Source organism: Bactrocera tryoni, chromosome 5 (assembly GCF_016617805.1).
Source record: "Bactrocera tryoni isolate S06 chromosome 5, CSIRO_BtryS06_freeze2, whole genome shotgun sequence".
NCBI classification, from domain to species: domain Eukaryota; kingdom Metazoa; phylum Arthropoda; class Insecta; order Diptera; family Tephritidae; genus Bactrocera; species Bactrocera tryoni.
In genome coordinates, this window is record NC_052503.1 from 5,172,382 (window position 1) to 5,192,418 (window position 20,037).

Genomic DNA, 20,037 nt, shown 5'->3' on the forward strand with positions numbered 1-20,037 from the left:
CACACATTGTACAATTATTAAAATTAAAATAAGAGAGATATTCAGCATTCCAGCAATGAATTTTCCTCTCAACAAAACGCAACAGAATAGACCCCAATAAAATGTAATTATTTATTTTAAATAACTTTCCGATTTAAATTATTCTGTGAATATGAGATGGTAATTTTCAATACAACAAATTAATCTAATGTGATTTTGTTAATGTATTTTAGGTTCACGTGGCGCTAAATCACGTGGTTCCTGCAAATCTTTATCAACCTGCTTAAGATCATTTAATTTGAGGGCTATATATTGCTTATGGAGACGTTGGCGACAAAACTGATAGAATTCAATTTCGCGAGTAAAGTTTTTACGTAACATATTTTTGATATCTTCACTAATGTGTGGTTTCATCGGATTATAATTCCGGATGTCCTTATTCAGACCCACTGTAAAAGCGCAAATATGTTAGGGTTTTGATTTCTATAATTTATTGTTTACTCACTGTAATAGATATTTTTAGCACCGCGGAAATAAGACGGTATGTAATTTTCCAAAACGCTCAGTGTCACATTCGTATCCTCCCACGTGCCCACCACAGCGTATTCCCTCTCCACCGTTTGCATAGCAATTTCCAGTGGTAATTTAGTATTAAAGGGACTAAAGTTTAAAATGCCAAAAAATAATAATTATGTGCGCGTTACTTCTGAACTACATAGCTCCAACTGGCATAACTCACGTGCATTTGCGCTGATTGTGACCGCAGAAGAATAATGTTTGCCGACGATGATCTCCTACTTGCTCCATAGCCGAACCCTCAATGTACGTGCACGCTTTCTCTCCACTCAACACGCACTGATCGAACTCTGTATTCACCCATTTCGGGTTTGGCATTTCTCTGTTACTCTTGCGGCGGTTCGGTACAAATATCCATGGCGATCTTATATAGTAGTACCAACTAATGACCCGCTCCACCGGATCGCGCACCATATTCACATAAATTGGACGTGATGCGCCAAATTTGGAAAAGTTTAAATAATTCACATGGCTAACAAAGACAGTGCCATCCTCTAAGCTTGCAATATTATCAACTAATTCTTGCTCTTCTGACTCGTCGAGCAGGGTACGTATGCCGCCATTCTGCGGATCGACCTGCACCTCAAAGTTGTGTGCTTTTCCCAGCGTGCGCATTAGCTCTATTAATTGTATGCTACCAGTTTTGGGCACACGATTGAATACAAGAATATCTAATTCGGCCTTAACGGTATTATTTAAATCGTGTGCATTCAAATTGTGAATCTGTGAAGCAACATTCGGATTCAGTGTTTTTAAAAGTATTATTTCTGGGATGTAAATAAATTTGCGAATATTACTATGCCATGAAAGATGTGGCGACGCACAAATACTACAAATGTAGATACATATGTACAGTTTGAATTAAGTTTATGAAAATTGCCCGGTTTGAAAGAGAGAAATGATGAAAAGTAATTCCGAATCTGAATGTACTCGAAAATATCATATATAAGTGGTAATAATCTGATTTTCTTGAAACCCAGATATTATTGAAAATTTATTTAACATTTTTCTGCCACCAATAATTTAAAGATATTAGCATGTAAATAATTGTTAAGTAGATATTGAAAAGGAAAATAATGCGACGAAAAACGAAATGTTAAAGGCAATTGCAACATAAACTGGGAAAAGCACATATGAAGGAGCCCCTAGAGGTACTAACCGTTGAATTAAAACAGGAATCGATATTTTTAAATAAGCACTTTTGAAAAGTTAGGAACATTACATTTAAAATAACAACGAATTTGACATTAGAAAATGAGTTTATGCAAGTTTTTTAGAAGTTCTTCGTAGTATCAAAGTAAATATTATACCTGAGTAGCAAGAATTTTAAGAATGGTATAACCAGCATTCGGGTTCTTTGCTTTGTTGTAAAATCCAAATATTTGGATCCTATTTTTTCAACTATGGCAATACTGTTGCTCTTATAATGCTATATAAATCATTTTAGTATCATATTCTTGACATCTGGTGATGCAACACAATTTCGGATAACATTCGAATTTTCCCACTTGAAATACTTTACTTTCGATTCTTGAAATATTAAAAATAATTTCCGGCCTAATCTATACAGAAGCGTGTACAGTTAAAAAAAGTATATAATTTTTCTAAGACCCTACAAACAAACATAATAAAATATTGAAAAATGAGTGTATTTGTGAAATCGCTCTATTGCGTTCGTTTACTCGTAGTATTATTTATTTAAAATTTGCACTTTCGCGGGTATCCTGAGCTTATTTTATTTGTACATTATTCTATATGTATTGATGAAAGTTCCATTAAATTATTATGCATGCATAGGACTAATTGAAATGTCTCATCACTTCATCCTTTTTAATGGCAATGTATTGCTTATAGAGACGTTGCTTGCAAAAATTATACAATTCGATTTCGAATGAAAATTGTACTTTCAAATGTTCTTCAATATCCGGATCCAATTCGTTCTTGTGTGGTGTGGCATTTTTATGAAAACGTTTTGGGTCACCTAGTCCAGAAAAAGGCGATATTAGAGAAAGTTGTTTCGCTTTTTAGTATAAGTGCTCAAACATTTTTCACTCTAGCAGCTATTATTCGAATCTAGAAGCTTGTCAAATTAAAAATACTATAAACTGAATCCACGCCAAAATTAGAACGGCAAACATCATTATTATTTTCGTATTTACAATTCGATAAAAGAAATTTGACTTGATTTCGGTCAACCACAAAATCATCTTCAAAAGAAGCGCTAATATATTTTCTCAAGACACGGATAGTTTTCCAAAATTAACCCAATATATTTGACATGCTTCTAGAAACAACAATAAAACAAACACACATAAATACGCGTACACATCATTGTGGGAAAATAACTTAAAATTTTTTATGTGTCTCACCCCACCCTAATGTGCCACATATTTTGTATGATTGTTAAGAAAATTATTTGTAAATGGGTAAAACACATACTGTAAAATACTTCAGTCGCGCCACGGAAAAATCTCGGTACGTAGTGTTCCAAAACTGTTAATGTTATATTTGTGTCCTCCCATGAGCCGACTACCGCAAATTCGCTTTCAATATTACGTTTGGCTATTTGTGTGGCAGTCTGAGAATTAAATTGCCTGCAATATAATTGGAGTTTATGGCCTTTATGACTTTTTAATTTTTTCTTATTGCATAGACGACTTCTTTCTTAACCCTTTAACAGCAATATATTTCATCTTGAATTACAATAAACTAATTCAAAACTTTTGATAAATATTCAACTTTTAAAACTTTTGTATTACTCAACCTAAGAATTTATTTATAGTACTTAATTTTATTCGTTTTTGTCCGCAAAAGGGCTAATTTAGAAATATATTAAGAAACATTTTTCTCTGCATGTATGTATACATATTTATACAATGGCTTAAAATCTCTAAACTTAATACTTAAATACAATACATAATGACGTAAGGAATAAAACATAATGTCAGTAATAACGTTACTGCTGCAAAAAGAAATTACATTTCTTATATATACATATGTACATATGTACAATCAAAACTCGATAACACGAGCACGCATTAATTCCATGCAGCAAACCTATGAGCCGCATGTTTACGTCATGCACTTTCGTGTAAATGTGTATAGCGTATAAGGACGCCTACGAAACAATTTTCATATGTGTAAATGTAACGAAATTTCGGAAATTCGATTAGCTTTATCGATCATTAGTCCGAGTTATTGAGTTTTGGTTGCATTTTTTGGTAACTTCCACTTACTTGCATATCTCTATATTGCCGCAAAAATGCATAGCAAGCCTACGCCAGTCTGCGTTGTACGGATTATGGGAATCAAATATACATTCTTTACGTTTTTGTCTTATGCAATCGTTGATATTTGTATCAAAATATTCCTTGTCTTCCATTTTATGTCCGTTTTGCACGTAGAAAGCAAAGACAGCCGGATGACGTATATAATAGTAAGCGCTTACTACTTTGTCGATTGGATGGCGTACCAAATTTATATAAATCGGCTTATTATGTCCAAATTCAGTGAAATTAATCCAATTTATATGTTCCACATAAGAGAGTGGTTCATTTTCGGCAATTATCTCTTCAACAATTTCGCGCTGCACATCAACGTCCGTTAGGATAGCGGCATTCTTTAGCGGTGCATTACGGTAAGGTTCAAAATCATTTATTCTCGAGAGCACATTCAAAAGGTCGGACATTGATTGGGAACCGACCTTTTCTACGCGATTAAAGAAAAGTACCTCTAGTTCGGCATTTTTGGTATTATTTAGTTGTTTCGCGTTTAACGTGTAAAGCTTCATGAATATTTTTGGAAAAGAATTGGAAACAGTGGGAAGACTTTGTAAATCCTTGCTTTTCTATGATGTATATTTTATGTACAAACATGTGCGGGTTAATGGGAAGAAATTGTCAGAGTTGAGCTGAGATGAAATGGTACCGCTACTATGTAATGCATCTCTACTTATTGTTGGTGTTTTTATGTGGCGAATTTGAATTAATTGAAATTTCTAATATCTAAATGAGTTCTTGTTAATACAGTGCGGTACTCAAGTACCAAGATATTTTTGATTTTCTCATTTAATTTCAAAACGATTCAAGTCGAATTGACTACCGAGCGAATAGAGTCAATTTTGTATTCCTATAATATGTTTTTTTATAATGCGGAGACACCACATTCTCATCCAAATGTTACTATTGTCAATTTATGAGATTTTTTCATTGAATTTGACATTATGCAAACCACACATACATATTTACTTACAATGCATAATGCATTTATTTTTTTATTTGGCACTTTAAAGTGCATATACTTATTTATCATCTATATATGCCTAAAAAAATAATTAAAATAATTACGAGCAGGTATTAAATTTACATTTTGCGGTTGTAACAAAATAGCCATTTATACCTTGTACCCTTATACCCATTTATACCTATGCAAGTAATATTATACTTATGAAAAATCATTCGAAATTTAGCTCCACTGGATTTTGATCTTCTAAAACCGCAACTATATCAACGTTCTTTTAATCTTTTACTAATACTTCAAGCCATATTTTTATTGAAATTTCGGATTTTACGATATCACTAATCCTATTATAATACATACTTTTATACTTACACTCATACTTAGTTGTATAATTACTATTATATTAACACAAAGATACCTAAATACATGCATCAGATAAGGTATAAAGTAATTACCAAAAAATAAATTTTAACATAACTCAAGAATCTATATCTATGCAGCCATATACTCTACAGAAAAATACGTACTTGCAAACAGGATTATTTCCACAGAAATGCATCGAAAACCGGCGCCAATCACCGTTAAACTCAATATGCGGATCAAATATGCAATCGGGTATTTTGCCGTCTCGTACACAATCGTTGAATGAAGTATCGAAATATGCGAAACTTTGCGTCTTTTTTTTGGGATTTCTCAACAATCCATTGTTATAGATAAAGGGATGTCTCATATAGTAATAAGCACTCTTGACCTTTTCAATTGGATGTCGAACCAAATTTATGTAAATCGGTTTCGGCATATCAAGCTGAGTGAAATTTATAAAATTCCTATGCATTGTATACGCACTGGGCACGCCGTAATCGAAAATTTCATCGGCTAGTTCTCTTTGCTCTTCAATTGTATCAAGCATATTGCCAACGGTGCGCACTCTGATGTTATATACAAAATGATTAACCCTTGATAACACCCGCAACAGTGTGCTCATCGACTGGCTGCCCACTTTTTCCAAGCGATTAAAGAACAAAATATCGATTTCCGCTTTTTCGGTATTATTGAGCATCCTTGGGGTTAATGCATTGAGCTTGTTTTATTAAGAAACGTAAATTTTTTTATCAAACATTTTTTCTGTGAAATTTTCAAAATTATTGCAATAGACGTGCCAATGAAAGGAATCTACATGTTAATGAATCGCCACTTTTCCGAATTTGAGTTGATGACATACTATACGAACCGCAATACACAACAACTCTTTCACTCACGTTTTATGAGAATTTGAGGTGTAAAAATGTGTTCTTATTATGCAAATAAAACATTTGTTTTGTTATTGAAGAAAATAATTGGTTTAGTATGGAAATTCTTACTGTATTTTACTACATCTGGCTCCACAAAAAACATATGGCTGAATATTTTTAATTTGTTTCGAAAAATCAAATTACACTTAGTAAAATATTTTTAATTTTATATTTAAGTATTTTTCAAAATGTTTTATATAACTTTGTTGTGGAAAAATGTCATATGGACTCAAGATACAGATGAAACACGAAGAGTAACAGAGTCGTATTATTAACAAAAGTAAGTGGGAAAAAACAACGTTTAGAAATTTAAATTTTAACGAAATTTACTTTAAACTGTAACCATCTCTATTCTTGCGAATACGTATATTATTATTAATAGAGTTTATTTATTTTTTAGAGGTTAGTACTCCGTTGCGTATGACTCTTAAAATAACTTCGCAAAATGCATTTCAAAACGATGTATCAGAAATGTATTTTGTTGTCCTCTGTTGTAAAGAAAAGATCCTACGTAAATCTAATCTTCATTTAAGATAACGGTTATATATGTAGAATGGTTCATATGTATGCAATAGTAGTTTATGCTCACTGTCCGAATGACCCACAATATCACTTAACGATAAACTTATATGAGGTACTTTCATTTTCATTGCCTCCACGTTTAATGAATTCATTATTAAACAATCACAATTTAATGACCAAGTTAAAAAACGCTTTTGCATATACATATACATGTAATATGCTTGCAATTCCAATAAATCGGTAACTTTTGCGATTATCGATTCAACAGCTATTATACCATGTAGCAGTGATTATTAACAGTTGTTGTTACGTAATGCCAAAAGGCAATTAACTTCAGCCGAATAAGCAATGATAAGTGTGGAGAAGACACATATAAGTGAAGGAGTTTTTATATAAAGTTATAAATTTGGCATATTTTTAGGAATATTTTATAGCAATTAAAAGCACAAAAACTATTACGAAATTCATTAAAAAAAATTGAGAAATGCGGTACACGGAGTGCATTTTTGTACAAAAAAGAGGGAATGCAATTGAAAATATTGCATGGGCAAATCACTAATTATGATTACTAATGAGTACAAGTGGGTTACCACCTAAAAATTTATAATAAATTCAGAAATATTTTATATAGTTATTGATTTACATTGTTTACGAAAGTTTTTATTAAAATACTGAACTGAAAACATCGAATGTCCAAGCCAACCAAAAACATCTCACCCTTTCACCTCCTAACTTCAGGCAAACCATGAGTGTTTTAGACAAATGATCAATAAATCACCACTAATTCAATTAAATATTTTTTTATTAATTGTATGCTTTCATGTTCTTCAGTGCATAATACTGCTTATACAACCGTTGTTTACAAAAATTATAAAACTCATATTCTCTTGTGAAATTCTTTCGAATCAGTTCCTTTATGTGCGCACTTATAGACGGTTTCCAAGGATTGACATTCATTGGCGTCGATATCATTCCATTTTCAACATCTATGAAAAATATTCAGTAATGAAACAATGTTATACTTGTGAATCCAAGTCTTTATATATAGAAGTTAAATTGTGTGAAGATCATCCGGGATGCCAAATGTTTCTTTAAGCGATCTCAATTATATAATAGGTTGTCAAGTAAGTCTTGCGGTATTTTCGCTAGGTGGCGCTGAAAGCGCGTAGTTCTAGTTTTATTCGTCGCATCGGGTCATGCTATACCATTTTGGAAAGCTCATTTCACGCGCCAACACGTGTTTGATTGATTGTCGTTTCTTTTAAGTCGTTCGTGAGTTATAGCGTCGCAAACATGGAGCAAAATAAAGAGAAAATACGGCATATTTTACAGTACTACTACAATAAAGGCAAAAAGGGATCTCAAGCCGCCAATAAAATTTGAGCAGTTTATGGACCCGATACAGTTTCCATTTCCACCACACAACGATGGTTTCAAAGTTTTCGTTCTGGTGTAGAGGTGGTCGAAGATGCGCCACGCTCCGGAAGGCCTGTCGTCGAAAATTGCGAAATTGGTCGAAAGAGACCGGCATAGTAGCAGCCGTAGCATCGGTCAAGAGCTGGGCATGAGTCATCAAAAATTTATTTCTATTTCAATACAAAAAAAAAAACTCAATAAAAATACCGCAAGACTTTTTTGACAACCCATTATATAGTATTTTTTGCAAAAGTGACCATATTTTTAGATTTTATAATTCTCCCTTAAACGAAGATAATTTTCTTTATAACTTTGAAAGTCCATACAAGAAACATTAAATATTTAAAATAATTATTTGAACTTAATGTATTATAAATAATTGTTTTTAAAGAGCCTATAGAGCAGCCAAGTACAATGATCTTCTTCAAATATAAATATTTCAGCACTTGGCATCCCTTAAATTATATTTTTGAAATCTTTTTCTCAGTCTCTAGTCACTGCTTAAATAATTTTTAAGTTCTGTGAATAAAATGAGCTATTGTGCATTCAATTTACCAAAATACAGTTGCGTTGCACCTCGGAAAAATCTCGGTATATAATGTTCGAGTACTTCTAACGTAACATTCAAATCCTCCCACGAACCAACCACAGCATATTCATTCTCTACATGCTGCATAGCCAATTGTAAGGCCCCGTTTGAATTGAAAGGCCTGGAATTATTTTAACTATGTAGATTCAAAAATAACAACCGCGCTACCGGAAAACGAACATACTCGCAACTTGGATCATGTCCACAAAAAAATAATGTTTGTCGCTTATGATCCACAACGGAACTTTGAAATTTGGAGTCTACCTCATAGCGGCACTCAAGATCACCACTCACAACACAGTCTTCGAAGCCCTTCTTATACCATTGCGGTTTGCGGAATTTCTTAGTTAATTTATACATTTGCACAGCAGTCCAAGGTGCACGCTTATAATAGAACCAACTGATAACACGCTCCACCGGATCACGTATCATGTTGATATATATCGGTTTTGGCAGTTCGAAGTGTGTGAAATCAATATAATTCACATGCATTGAATATGCATAGGGTTCGCCAAAACCGAGAAGCTCATTGGCCAGCTCCTCCTGTTCATCCTCATCGAGACGTTGCCGGACAGGTTCGGAAAAGGGCGCACGACTTACACCGAAGCCATTGCGCTCACTCAACCGACGAATAAGTTCAATGAGCTGTTCACTGCCAACTTTCGGTACACGATTGAACAAAAGTAAGTTTGTCTCAGCAAATTGTGTGTTATTCACATCCTTTGGCTTTAGCGAATGCAACTGCGCCGTTTTTTTTGGCAAAAAAGAAGATAAAATAATTAGGATTTTTATCCTTTTTTAAAATATTTGCCTAATTAAAGCTTTTATGGTTTTCTATAAGGCTCAGAAGCATTCATACACGAGTACATGCATAGGCGGAGGTGGAAAAAATTAGCGAAGTTGAGTTCGAAAAATTAATAGAATGCCAAAAGCTTTGTGGATATTTTGCTTTTAATATCTCTTATATTTATGTATAATGCATACAAACAAAAATACTAAGAACATGTTCGTTTACATACTTATGTATGTATTAGTAATCATCATCGTATATCTCATCATCATCACTGTGCTGCGGTAATAGCACATAGTCGTCATTGTCTATTCTGCCGAAATTACTGATCGCACTATATTGCAAATATAGACGCTGTTTGCAAAACTCATAAAACTCAATTTCATTGGTTAAGTTCTTACTAAGGATCTCACGCGTTTCCTGACTCACTGACCGTTTCACCGGATTCCTATTAACTTTCGACAATTGCTCTTTACCCACTGAAATATTGAGACATTTGTATTGAAGATTGAATAAGTAAACAATTATAAAAATTCCTCTTACTATAGTAAACAACTTTCGCATGTTTGAAAAATTTCGGTATATAATGCTCTAATACGGATAGGGTGATGTTTGTATCCTCCCACGTTCCAACCACTGCATAGTCTTGTTCTACCGTACGCTTCGCTTTCTGCATTGCCGCAACAGAGTTGAAGGGCCTTTAATCGTGTAGAAGAACAATAGTCGATTTGAATTAATGTTTCCCTCTTACACTTAAACACATAACATAACTGCAAATAAACATGCTTGTATGTACATTAGGGCGGGAGGCAAAAAACAAATATAATAAATTTTACTAAGCCTCAAAAGCTTACAATGCGAAGTTTCCTAACCACATAATCACTACCACCGCAAAAATTAATCACATCTTTGGCTTTCAAGGCATTTGCTTTCAACAACAATTGACGAAGGAAACTGCACAAAGAAAATGGAAAGAAATTCAAAGTTACAAAGACTAAATTAACCCAACTATAAACTGGGAAAGTATTATCATAAATAATAAGTGAAAATTGCTCAAAGATCGTTGGTTATATAGATATATTTATAAATCCGTTAGTAATGTCTGGAATCAAATTTCATGATATAACTCCAAATCAGACGAATTTATAAAGTATTCACGTTAATTGATGAACAGACAAAATATTAGTACGCCAATTTTTAATTGAAAAAACAACATATTATATAACATAACATCGTTAATAAATCACAATATTTAAAAATACCATGGTTTTCGTTTTAATTGTTCAAATTCGGGATTATAGGAAGAGTTATTCTCAAAACAGGTTTCTTCATTTTCATCTCTGACAGGGAAATTATTCTTAAGCCGGGGAGAATTGTGTTCTCTAGAAACAAAAGTTTACTACAATCGACCCACCCTAATGTACATATGCGCGTTTGATTGCACTAAGATTGTGAACGTGCAAAATCTTTTTTGCAAACAAAGCCTTTTGTGTGTACTACTTACATGCAGAGTTTTCTATTTTGTCCGCAAAAGAATAGCGTTTGCCGACGATGGTCACCGGATGGATTTATTATCTCATCCTGATTGAACTGACAGTATAAATTGTTTGTTTTCACGCAAGTATCCAAATCCATATTCATAAATTCGTCTGAAGGTCTAGGCGGAGCTTTATCTCCCAACTTATCCTTCATGTCTTTGTAATACCACTCGGCACGTATATAATAATGCCAACTTATAATACGTTCGATGGGATGTCGAACCAAGTTAATATAGATCGGTTTTGGTAAGTGGAAGCGGGTGAAATTTATATAAGCTAAATGTTGACTGTAAGCATGCGGTTTCGGCATGGCCAATACCTCCATCATCAATTCACGCTGGCGATGTGGTCCAATTAGAACAGTCTCGAAGCGTTTACCCGAATCGCGCGATGTGGTGAAACCATTAAGTTTGCCCAAGCGAGTCATCAGTTGCATTAACGACTGACTACCCACTTTAGCGACTCGATTGAAAAGTATCAAATCTACGTCCGCATTCTTGGTATTATTCAAGTCGTTAGTGTTTATGCCGTTATCCGCAGTTTCCTCATCATCGTCACTATCGTCGTCGCCTATTGCGTTTACCGACTCATGAGTGTCTTCGGAATCAGCATTATCGTGATTATGGGAATCCTCAAATTTACTAGTATGTTGTTCATGTGGTCGCACTTTACGTAATTTTGAGTGATGATGGCCTTCCTTGTGTACCTTATCGCCATGGTGCGCAGCATGGTGTCGTTCGTGTCCCACATCAATATTATCATTATTCCTATTGTGAATATTATTATTATCATGATGTCGCCTGCGTACATTTCGCGGATTGCGCTGTTAGGGGATTGAGTTGTGGCAATAACATTCAGCAAGAATTTTCTTATTTTTTATCGTAATGACACCTACTTGAACCTCAACCATTAATAGGCTTACAAACGATTATGGACAAAGATAAAGACGTAAAGCAGCTGAGGTATAATGATAGAAAGCTTTTGAAAACAGGGTGTCCACTACGTGAAAATCAACGACTTGTAAGGAGATTAGTAGCACAAATGCATAAGAGATGAACATAACCGATAACAAAAACGTTTAGATCAAATGTGACAGCACATCATATACGTAAAACTAATCCAGAAGTTTTCGAATGTAACTACCTAATACTTTTTAAGACTCAAAAGCCTCTTCAACAGTAGGTACCACTATTTTTTCCAACAGAGCATTAAAACCCATGATTCATATTCCAAAAAGGACAATTCTTTATTACGAAAGAAAATCTTATGTTACAGAAATGAGTAAATATAAGTTCTTCTTGACAATTATTTTATTTTTTCGAAACTATAGCGATTATCACATGTCAAATAGTTTACGAATTTACTATTATTTTGATTATAGAAATAGGACAATTTTATTTAACATATAATAACTCATTTAGTATGCATATATTATGAGGGTCAGCCATCATAACTCAGAAAGAGAATTGGAAAATAAAAGTTATAAGTAGAGTAAATATATAGTATACGAGTATGTATACCGCTTCGACAGTAGCATGATTTCGTAGCAGGAAACCCGCTGATCTAATATAGTTAATTGAAATTTTATTTAGTTTCGTTGGGAACATTCATTCATTTAATTGAGAAGATTAAGTATTAGCAAATTAAAAAAGTGGAAAGAGGATAGTAAAAAATTACAAATTATGTCAAATAAATAAAACAAATACTCTTCCTTTCGATATGACAGCCTTGCAAGAAAATAGCTCTGAACTCAAGCTTCTTATGATAGTAATAACCTTTCAAAGCGAATTCAAATATCTTGACGTAACGACTTTATAGCAATATATTGTTTATAAAGACGTTGTTTACAGAAATTGTAAAATTCAATTTCATTCGTTAAATTCTTGTGCAATATTTCGCGCACTTCCTGTGAAACACTGGGCTTAATTGTATTCCTATTAACTTGATGTAGACGATTTTTAGCCTCTGAAATTTTAAATGACATGATAAGTAAAATAAACATATTGAATAAATATGTGTATACAAATTGCTTAAATTTGCTTTCTCATTAAAAAACAAACTGAACCGTATGAAAATCATACAGAGTGGATCAGAGTAGCACCGAAGTGCTAAAATCTTACGGAAACATCTAAGCTTATGGCAGTACGTGGTCTAAAATTTTTTAAATATTTTTTGGTATGTCTGATATGAAAGCTCATTTCGAAATAAAAAGTAAATCAATAAGACAGTTTTAAAATATATATCACTTTCATTAGAGGAAGCACATGTAACTTATTAGCGTTGGAAAAGAGTATAAAAAAATTACATACAATAAGAGACTTCCCGAAGGCCAAATGCCTCAGAAGTAATTATACTGTCTCAACTAGTAGTCACAAAAAATTGTCGAAAATTCGTTTAACTTGGCCGAAGGAATTAGAAAATTCTTAAAAGTTGTACGATATTTTCATATCAGCTTATTTCGATTTCCTTGAGGCCCTGCGTTTAAGCGGCATTGAAATTTGTACATGTAGTATGAAAACAAAAAACGGTACGCATAAATGTAAAATAAGAAAAATGTATTACGGTAATATGTCTCCGTTGCTTCTGAAAAGAACCTCGGTATGTAATGCTCCAGCACTGTCAGCGTAATATTAGTCTCTTCCCAAGTACCAACCACTGAATAATAATTTTCAACATTTTTTTTAGCCCGCTGCATTGCCTGGTAAGAATTGAATGGCCTAAGTATAAAAAAATATAAAAATAAAAACATAATAATGCTTTTTCTCAAGTTTATTTCCCCCACCTATTCGCAAAAATTAAATTAAAAAAAATTCTTCGGTTAGCTACTGAAAAACTAAAATCCAATAATGTCATTTTAATCTTTATACATTTAATTTGACTTTGAAATTATAGAATGAAGCAGAGAGTACTCATGATATGAAAGAAAACCTCATTTTACATAAAAAAAATTGTCATATGGAACCTATATAGACAAACAAATATGAAACCGCCCAAATAGTGAATGAATCGACAAATAATGTGTAAATTCCTTTTCCACGACAATCAGTTTTTCCCATCTATAAGTATCACTTGACGCAACAAAATGTACCTACAAAAGTTTTACTCACATGCACAACTCTCTATTTTGACCACAGAAAAACAGCATTTGTCGACGATGATCACCCAGACTATGCTCTTCGCCTTGCGTAAATCTACACTCCTCATGGTGTTGTAGTACGCAAGTTTCAAAAGATTTTTTCAACCATTTGATGGTGGGAACTTTATATTGCCCGGGGAAATTCCGCACACGTTCCGCAATATACCAAGGAGCACGCACATAATAAAACCAACTAATTAAACGTTCGACCGGATGACGCACCAGATTTATATAAATGGGCCAAGGTAAATCTAGTTTCCCGAAATCAATGAATGCCACATGTTTTGTATATGTTGTTCCTTCCCCTTTCTCCATAATCTCATCTGCTAAATTATTTTCAAATGTCTTTGTCAGCATTATGGTCTCCATTGGAGAAGGCTTATCACGACGTGCCTCGAATTCATGGCGTTTTGAGAGTAAATTTAAAAGAGCCATCAACGTTTGGCTACCTACTTTGGGAACACGATTAAATAGAACGATCTCTATTTGAGCTTTTGATGTCTGGTTGACACTTTCAGGTGTCAAATACGGCAACTGTCAATGGATCGAAGTGGAAACAAGCGAAGAGCAATGCTTAGATTATCATATATTTAACTTTTATGTATTTACATATGTATGTACATATTGATTGGTACAGCTTTTGTTAATTTAAGTTTATACCAAGTTATGAGAACGATCAGGCCAACCCCGAAATTGTTAACGTGATGATTGCGAAAACATTTAAAATTTGTCCGATAACCGTAAAGACGAATAACTTTGCTGATAAAGGGCTTATTACTGGACTCATACGAATTTTGTTTAGACTTCATGACAAGTATTTGCTTTGACAGTAAAATACCTTAATTAATAACTGATACTTACCACTTATTTGAATTTAAGAAATATCGAAAAATCAAATATAAATAGGAAATATTTATACGAACGTGCAGGTATATATATATAACTATAAGGTACATAAATGTACACGGAAGATATATTGAATGAATTATTAAACTAAAAAATAGCTTAAAGCGTTGTTTAAAATAATACCAGTATTTAGATTACTAAAAATTATTACTACTAAACAACGCGCATCCGGGAAGTGTGCTACGGATCCTTCTGAACAACTTGCCTAAGAGACTATGGATCTAAAATGGGTTCCGTGCCAGCGATTTGTAAGGTAAAGTTTAAAAAATCTGAATAATCGATTGCATGGGAGATATGCCGATTCCATCCATAAAACATTAAAATGCACCTATGTACGTATAAAATAAAATTGAGATATCTCAAAAGCTGACGAACAAATTTTTATAATCCTTAAAATCTTTGCCTTAAAATCGATAGCTTGAAGCCCGTCTCTTAGGTAAAGTTGTTTGGAATGATCCATAGTATACTTCCCACATACGATTTTTTTTTATTTTTTGGCTCCCTGTAAATCGAGCCGTTCTAATACACATATCTCCATGCCACAAAATAACTCACAAACGGATTACAAATAAAGCACCAAATAAAATTTTGTTCTTTAAAAGAAAAAAATTTACACAAGCAAAAATTTCTGAAATCAGTAGAATTCGATAAAAGAGATAAAGTGGCCCACTCTTCGCTCAGAACAAAACTTCTTTTACACAGCCGTTTCGAGAGACAAAACATTGTTCTCTAACTTCGATATATTTAATAATGAATCTATCTGAAAACCTTAGCTAAACCCGTAGCATTTAACCATTAATTGTTCACAAGAATTCATACACGAAACTAACAATTATACGATTATACCTATGTCCGTATATACGTAAGTACATATGTATGTATGTACATATATCACTCTACCAATAAAATATTATATTAAACATTCGAAAATCACTCATATTTACAATACATATACATATGTGCATATGTATGCATATGTACATGAATATGAGCCAATAAAAAAATAATTACTAATTAAATACACATTATTGATTTCAATTGTCATCAGCTAAGCTAGGATGCTTGCTCGAATTACAACATATTTTTTCAAACTGGGCCGATTTAAATAACAAAATATCATTGACATCGATAAGTTGTTGGTTTTTTATTTGCAATGCAATACTCAGCGCCTACACACAAAAATATGTACTATACATACGTATATGCAAGAGTATGTATGGAAATGTTGGCAAGCGCAAACTAAAAATAATACAAACAGTTTCTCATTCAACCGGAAAAGTTGGCGAGAGCAGCAAGTTGCAGTCAGCTGAGCCAAAGTAAGAAGCCACTTTTGGAGACAAAGACATGCGATATTCAAGATGCCATAGAACCACCGTTGTGGTGAGCAAGTACACTACACTAAGTGTATGTGTGTGTATCTTAATAAAGCCTACTCGGAGCTTACATACATATGTCAAACCACTTTATTGGACGATCTTGAAAATTCAGGTATTCTACACGCCGTGGCAAGGTCAGGGTAATGTACTACTTCGAATGGTGTCTTCCACACTGATGGCAAAAGTTATTACGCTTGAGGAAAAATTATTTAGTATTTGGACAATGATTAGGAATATATACAAAAAAATAAATAATTGGTGAAAATTTAAATATTTATGAAGACGCATGTATGTATTTAGTGCAACATAATATTGCCTTATTACGCCTTCAAAATATTGTAAAGAAAATGATTTAAGTCGTCAAAGTGAACATTTAATAAAGATTATTCTTTTAAAAAGCAGAAAGCACAAATGTATAACATTTGTTCCCCTTTTTTTAGCTTAAGATATATATGTACATCAACACGTACATACCTTTGTGAATATATCATAAAGTCGGTAAGATTAATAAAATATATTAATCAGTCACCGAGACTTGAAAAATTGGCCACGACATTTTCAAATTGCAGCAATTGAACCATTGTCAGTTTTGTCTTAAATCCTTTGCCTTAATGGAAATTAATTGATAATTTATAGCAAAGAATCAAAAAGTACTTCTATCTTCATATTTATGTTCATATAACTGTTCTATAACGATAAGTAAAAAGACTTATTATACCGTCCGTGCAAAAAATTTCACATTTATCATTTTGAATATGAAAATGTTAAATACATTGCAAACAATTCCAATAAGAAAATATTTGTTTTCCAGACAAAATTTGAAAAAAAATAATTAAAAATAGCAATCCGGTTTAACGATACCGTTAAATATTTTGGAATGACAAAATTAAAGCGGATCTTAAAACTAAATAACGCTTTTTTCTTGTATTGTATAGAAAGTTATTCCACATTTTCATACAAGAAACTGCCAATTCTCTTTTAAAAAATTTCAATTAGACTCACATATAAAAACAAATTTCTGCAATACACTATGTCGCACTGATTCGCACAAGTCTATAGATATAATTGTGTAAAAATTGTGTGCAAATACTTTTCAGCTTCGATTGAAATTATTTTCGCCTTGAACTTTTTCAAATACTAAATACAGTTTAAACCGCCTACCTGAATTATCCGCAATTTGTAATTTTCCTTTAAATTTTTCAAATAATTCAAAGACCCTGACACAAAGTTGAAAGGTTAGTGAGTGGCCAGAGACATGCAAAAGCATAGTCCAAGTAGAGTAGAGAATAGAGAGAACAGTGGTTATATGGTATGCTAAAGGCCAAAGGAGTAGATGGTTTAGAGCTAAAAAGGCGAATTTTCGTGCATTGAGATGTGACTTGAATCGGTTTCAAATATGTATGTATATGTGTACATGTGTGTAAAATATGTGATGTATTTATGTATGTATATGTGTTTAATGTGTAAATTGGGCGTTGATCTGCTTTGGTATGTGTGAAAATGTGTAAAAGTGTTTCAACGAGTATGTGTGTTTGAGTATGTGTGTGCTCTTTTAGAAGGCCCCTTAAAAATTCAATGCAAAAACAGAACATGCGAACGATGGATATGCATTTTTTATTAATGTCAGAAGGCAGATATCTTTCGCCAGATTATTTGTACACACAAATTTCACGGAATCAATTTCAAAATATATTAAACTTAAATATTTTTTTAAAACTTGTTGTGACACTCAATTATTATTAAAAATGTTTTAATAAATTGACACTCTGCTGTTGTGATCTTTTCTATAAAAATAACATATAATGTAAATAATTGCAAAAAAATGTTTTTTGATACTTTTTTGAATCTTCACTTCTTTTAAGCCTCACATTTTTCTTGACATAATCTCAGGCGAAGATATACGATACACTTCGCACACACACCGAACAATGCATATGAAAACATGAAGATATGCATTTCAAGACGAAGTAATGTCCCGTACCACTAACGCGAGGCGTGCAAGCACTTCAAAGTAACCGATGTTGTATGGTATGAACGACATAAGATCTATTATAAATATGTATATGCATACAGTTGGATCAAAACAATATATGTCCAGTACCATGACACCATGAAATGAATAACGGCGAATTTATGTAATGGCTTCGATGATTAAGCAATATATTTTTCTCTTTCTTTTAACGCTAAACATACCTGGCCGGTGCTCTTGAGATATTGATAGGTGCCATGAAGTGTGTTGATATTATCACGTCCTGAAATCGGAGAAATAAATATTGATTGAGTTACCATTATGCGCAACATACATAACTAGAAATATATTATGTTTCTTAATACTTCGCACACTCTTTGTATGGGGCGTATACGTAACATTGAATTATTTTTTATTGATTTGGCAGCGAAAGGAGTATAAGTTAACTTGTACTCTTAAAAGGTACAAAAGGTACATTCTAGCAGTATTCCACACAAATTAACATATATGTGTTTTCATCTCAAACCCTTTGTATCTTTGGCTTATGCAAAATTTACCTCTTGTATGAACATTCGAAAGTTTTAGAATTACTAAAAAATTTTGAAAGGCGTGGGAATAGTATTATTTTTGCTGTCTCATAGGTTAAAATATTTGTAAAAATAAAAATACAAAAGCGTTTGTTAGTTATAATTCTATTTTTTATTACTCACTTGATGACTCCCTTGGACTTATTTGATTGCCAGTTAAGCCGAGCGCTGAGAACTCCGATGGTTGCAGTTTGATTTCCATCTCTTTGAGGCGGCTGTTTAGTTTATTTGTATGCATGAAAAGGAAAAATGTGCAGGATATTGCCAAAATAGCGATGAGTTCAACGGATCTGCAAGAAATAAACATCGCAAATATGTTATTTATATTATAAATAAGAATTAAAATACATAAAAAAAAGTTATGAAAATATAGTTTTATAAAGAAATTTAAATTGTTGAATAAAGTGGTATGTTAGCTCATCCTAACCCCAGAAAGGTAAATAGACGTTTCAATAGCTAACGATTTCATGTTTATTCAACCCAAAATTTAGTACTTATGCAAATATTCAAATAATTTTATAACAAAAAGTCATCCTTAACAAGTGACAACAACAAGGAAACAGCAACATGTTAACCAATGAAATCTCCTTGAAACAGGATATTTTTCTTCACTAAAAAATGTAATAACGTTAAACCTGAGCACTGGCAACATTTGAATGCACTATTTTTGAGAATCACATGAAAGAATAATTTTGAATATTTAATTATAATTATTATATAATCTATGTGCATATAACCATTTCTCTTTAAATAAATTAAATTTAAAAAAAAACTTGCACATTGCGGAACTAATGCTTAAGCGATTTTTTTGCTACAGAGATCACAAATTTGCTTAGAGATATTTCTACAGTCTTGTTGTAAATGTAAAATGGCGTAAATATGTATAATAATTCACTCTGGTGCTGCTAATGAACTAAGCAAAAAAAGAACAGTAGTCGGTTTTGTTAGCAAGCATATTTTTTCTTTGAAAATTATTAATAAGCATCTCAAGATATTCAAATAGGTCTTTGAACTCAAGCGTACGCACCCGCAGGCAGGTGATATGGCGGTTAGCAGAATGAAAGCACGCAAAAACAAAGATAAGTCAATAATATCCATATGTTTGCATGTACATATGTATGC

The 20,037-nt window shown here is 32.8% G+C and overlaps 4 protein-coding genes across 4 annotated transcripts in view; all 4 read right to left on the reverse strand.

Annotated features, from left to right (window-relative positions):
- Nucleotides 1-20,037, reverse strand: part of LOC120776631 (heparan sulfate 2-O-sulfotransferase pipe-like) — a 31,198-nt gene that overhangs the window by 6,026 nt on the left and 5,135 nt on the right. Inside the window, exons 2-3 of the mRNA XM_040107447.1 lie at nt 19,039-19,205; nt 18,553-18,611 (exon numbers count right to left, since the gene is read on the reverse strand). Of these exons, the coding sequence (XP_039963381.1) occupies nt 18,553-18,611; nt 19,039-19,205 (226 nt within the window). The remainder of the gene's footprint in view (nt 1-18,552; nt 18,612-19,038; nt 19,206-20,037) is intronic.
- On the reverse strand, nt 199-1,903 carry LOC120776874 (heparan sulfate 2-O-sulfotransferase pipe-like). Its single transcript, XM_040107932.1, has 4 exons — nt 1,898-1,903; nt 719-1,278; nt 485-639; nt 199-428 (listed from the first exon to the last, which is right to left on the reverse strand). The coding sequence occupies exons 1-4, from the start codon at nt 1,901-1,903 to the stop codon at nt 199-201; spliced, it is 951 nt and encodes a 316-aa protein (XP_039963866.1).
- On the reverse strand, nt 2,224-3,838 carry LOC120776632 (heparan sulfate 2-O-sulfotransferase pipe-like). Its single transcript, XM_040107448.1, has 3 exons — nt 3,792-3,838; nt 2,995-3,149; nt 2,224-2,536 (listed from the first exon to the last, which is right to left on the reverse strand). The coding sequence occupies exons 1-3, from the start codon at nt 3,821-3,823 to the stop codon at nt 2,355-2,357; spliced, it is 369 nt and encodes a 122-aa protein (XP_039963382.1). The 5' UTR covers nt 3,824-3,838; the 3' UTR covers nt 2,224-2,354.
- Nucleotides 9,644-11,851, reverse strand: LOC120776875 (heparan sulfate 2-O-sulfotransferase pipe-like). Its single transcript, XM_040107933.1, has 4 exons — nt 11,837-11,851; nt 10,908-11,764; nt 9,947-10,101; nt 9,644-9,882 (listed from the first exon to the last, which is right to left on the reverse strand). The coding sequence occupies exons 1-4, from the start codon at nt 11,849-11,851 to the stop codon at nt 9,644-9,646; spliced, it is 1,266 nt and encodes a 421-aa protein (XP_039963867.1).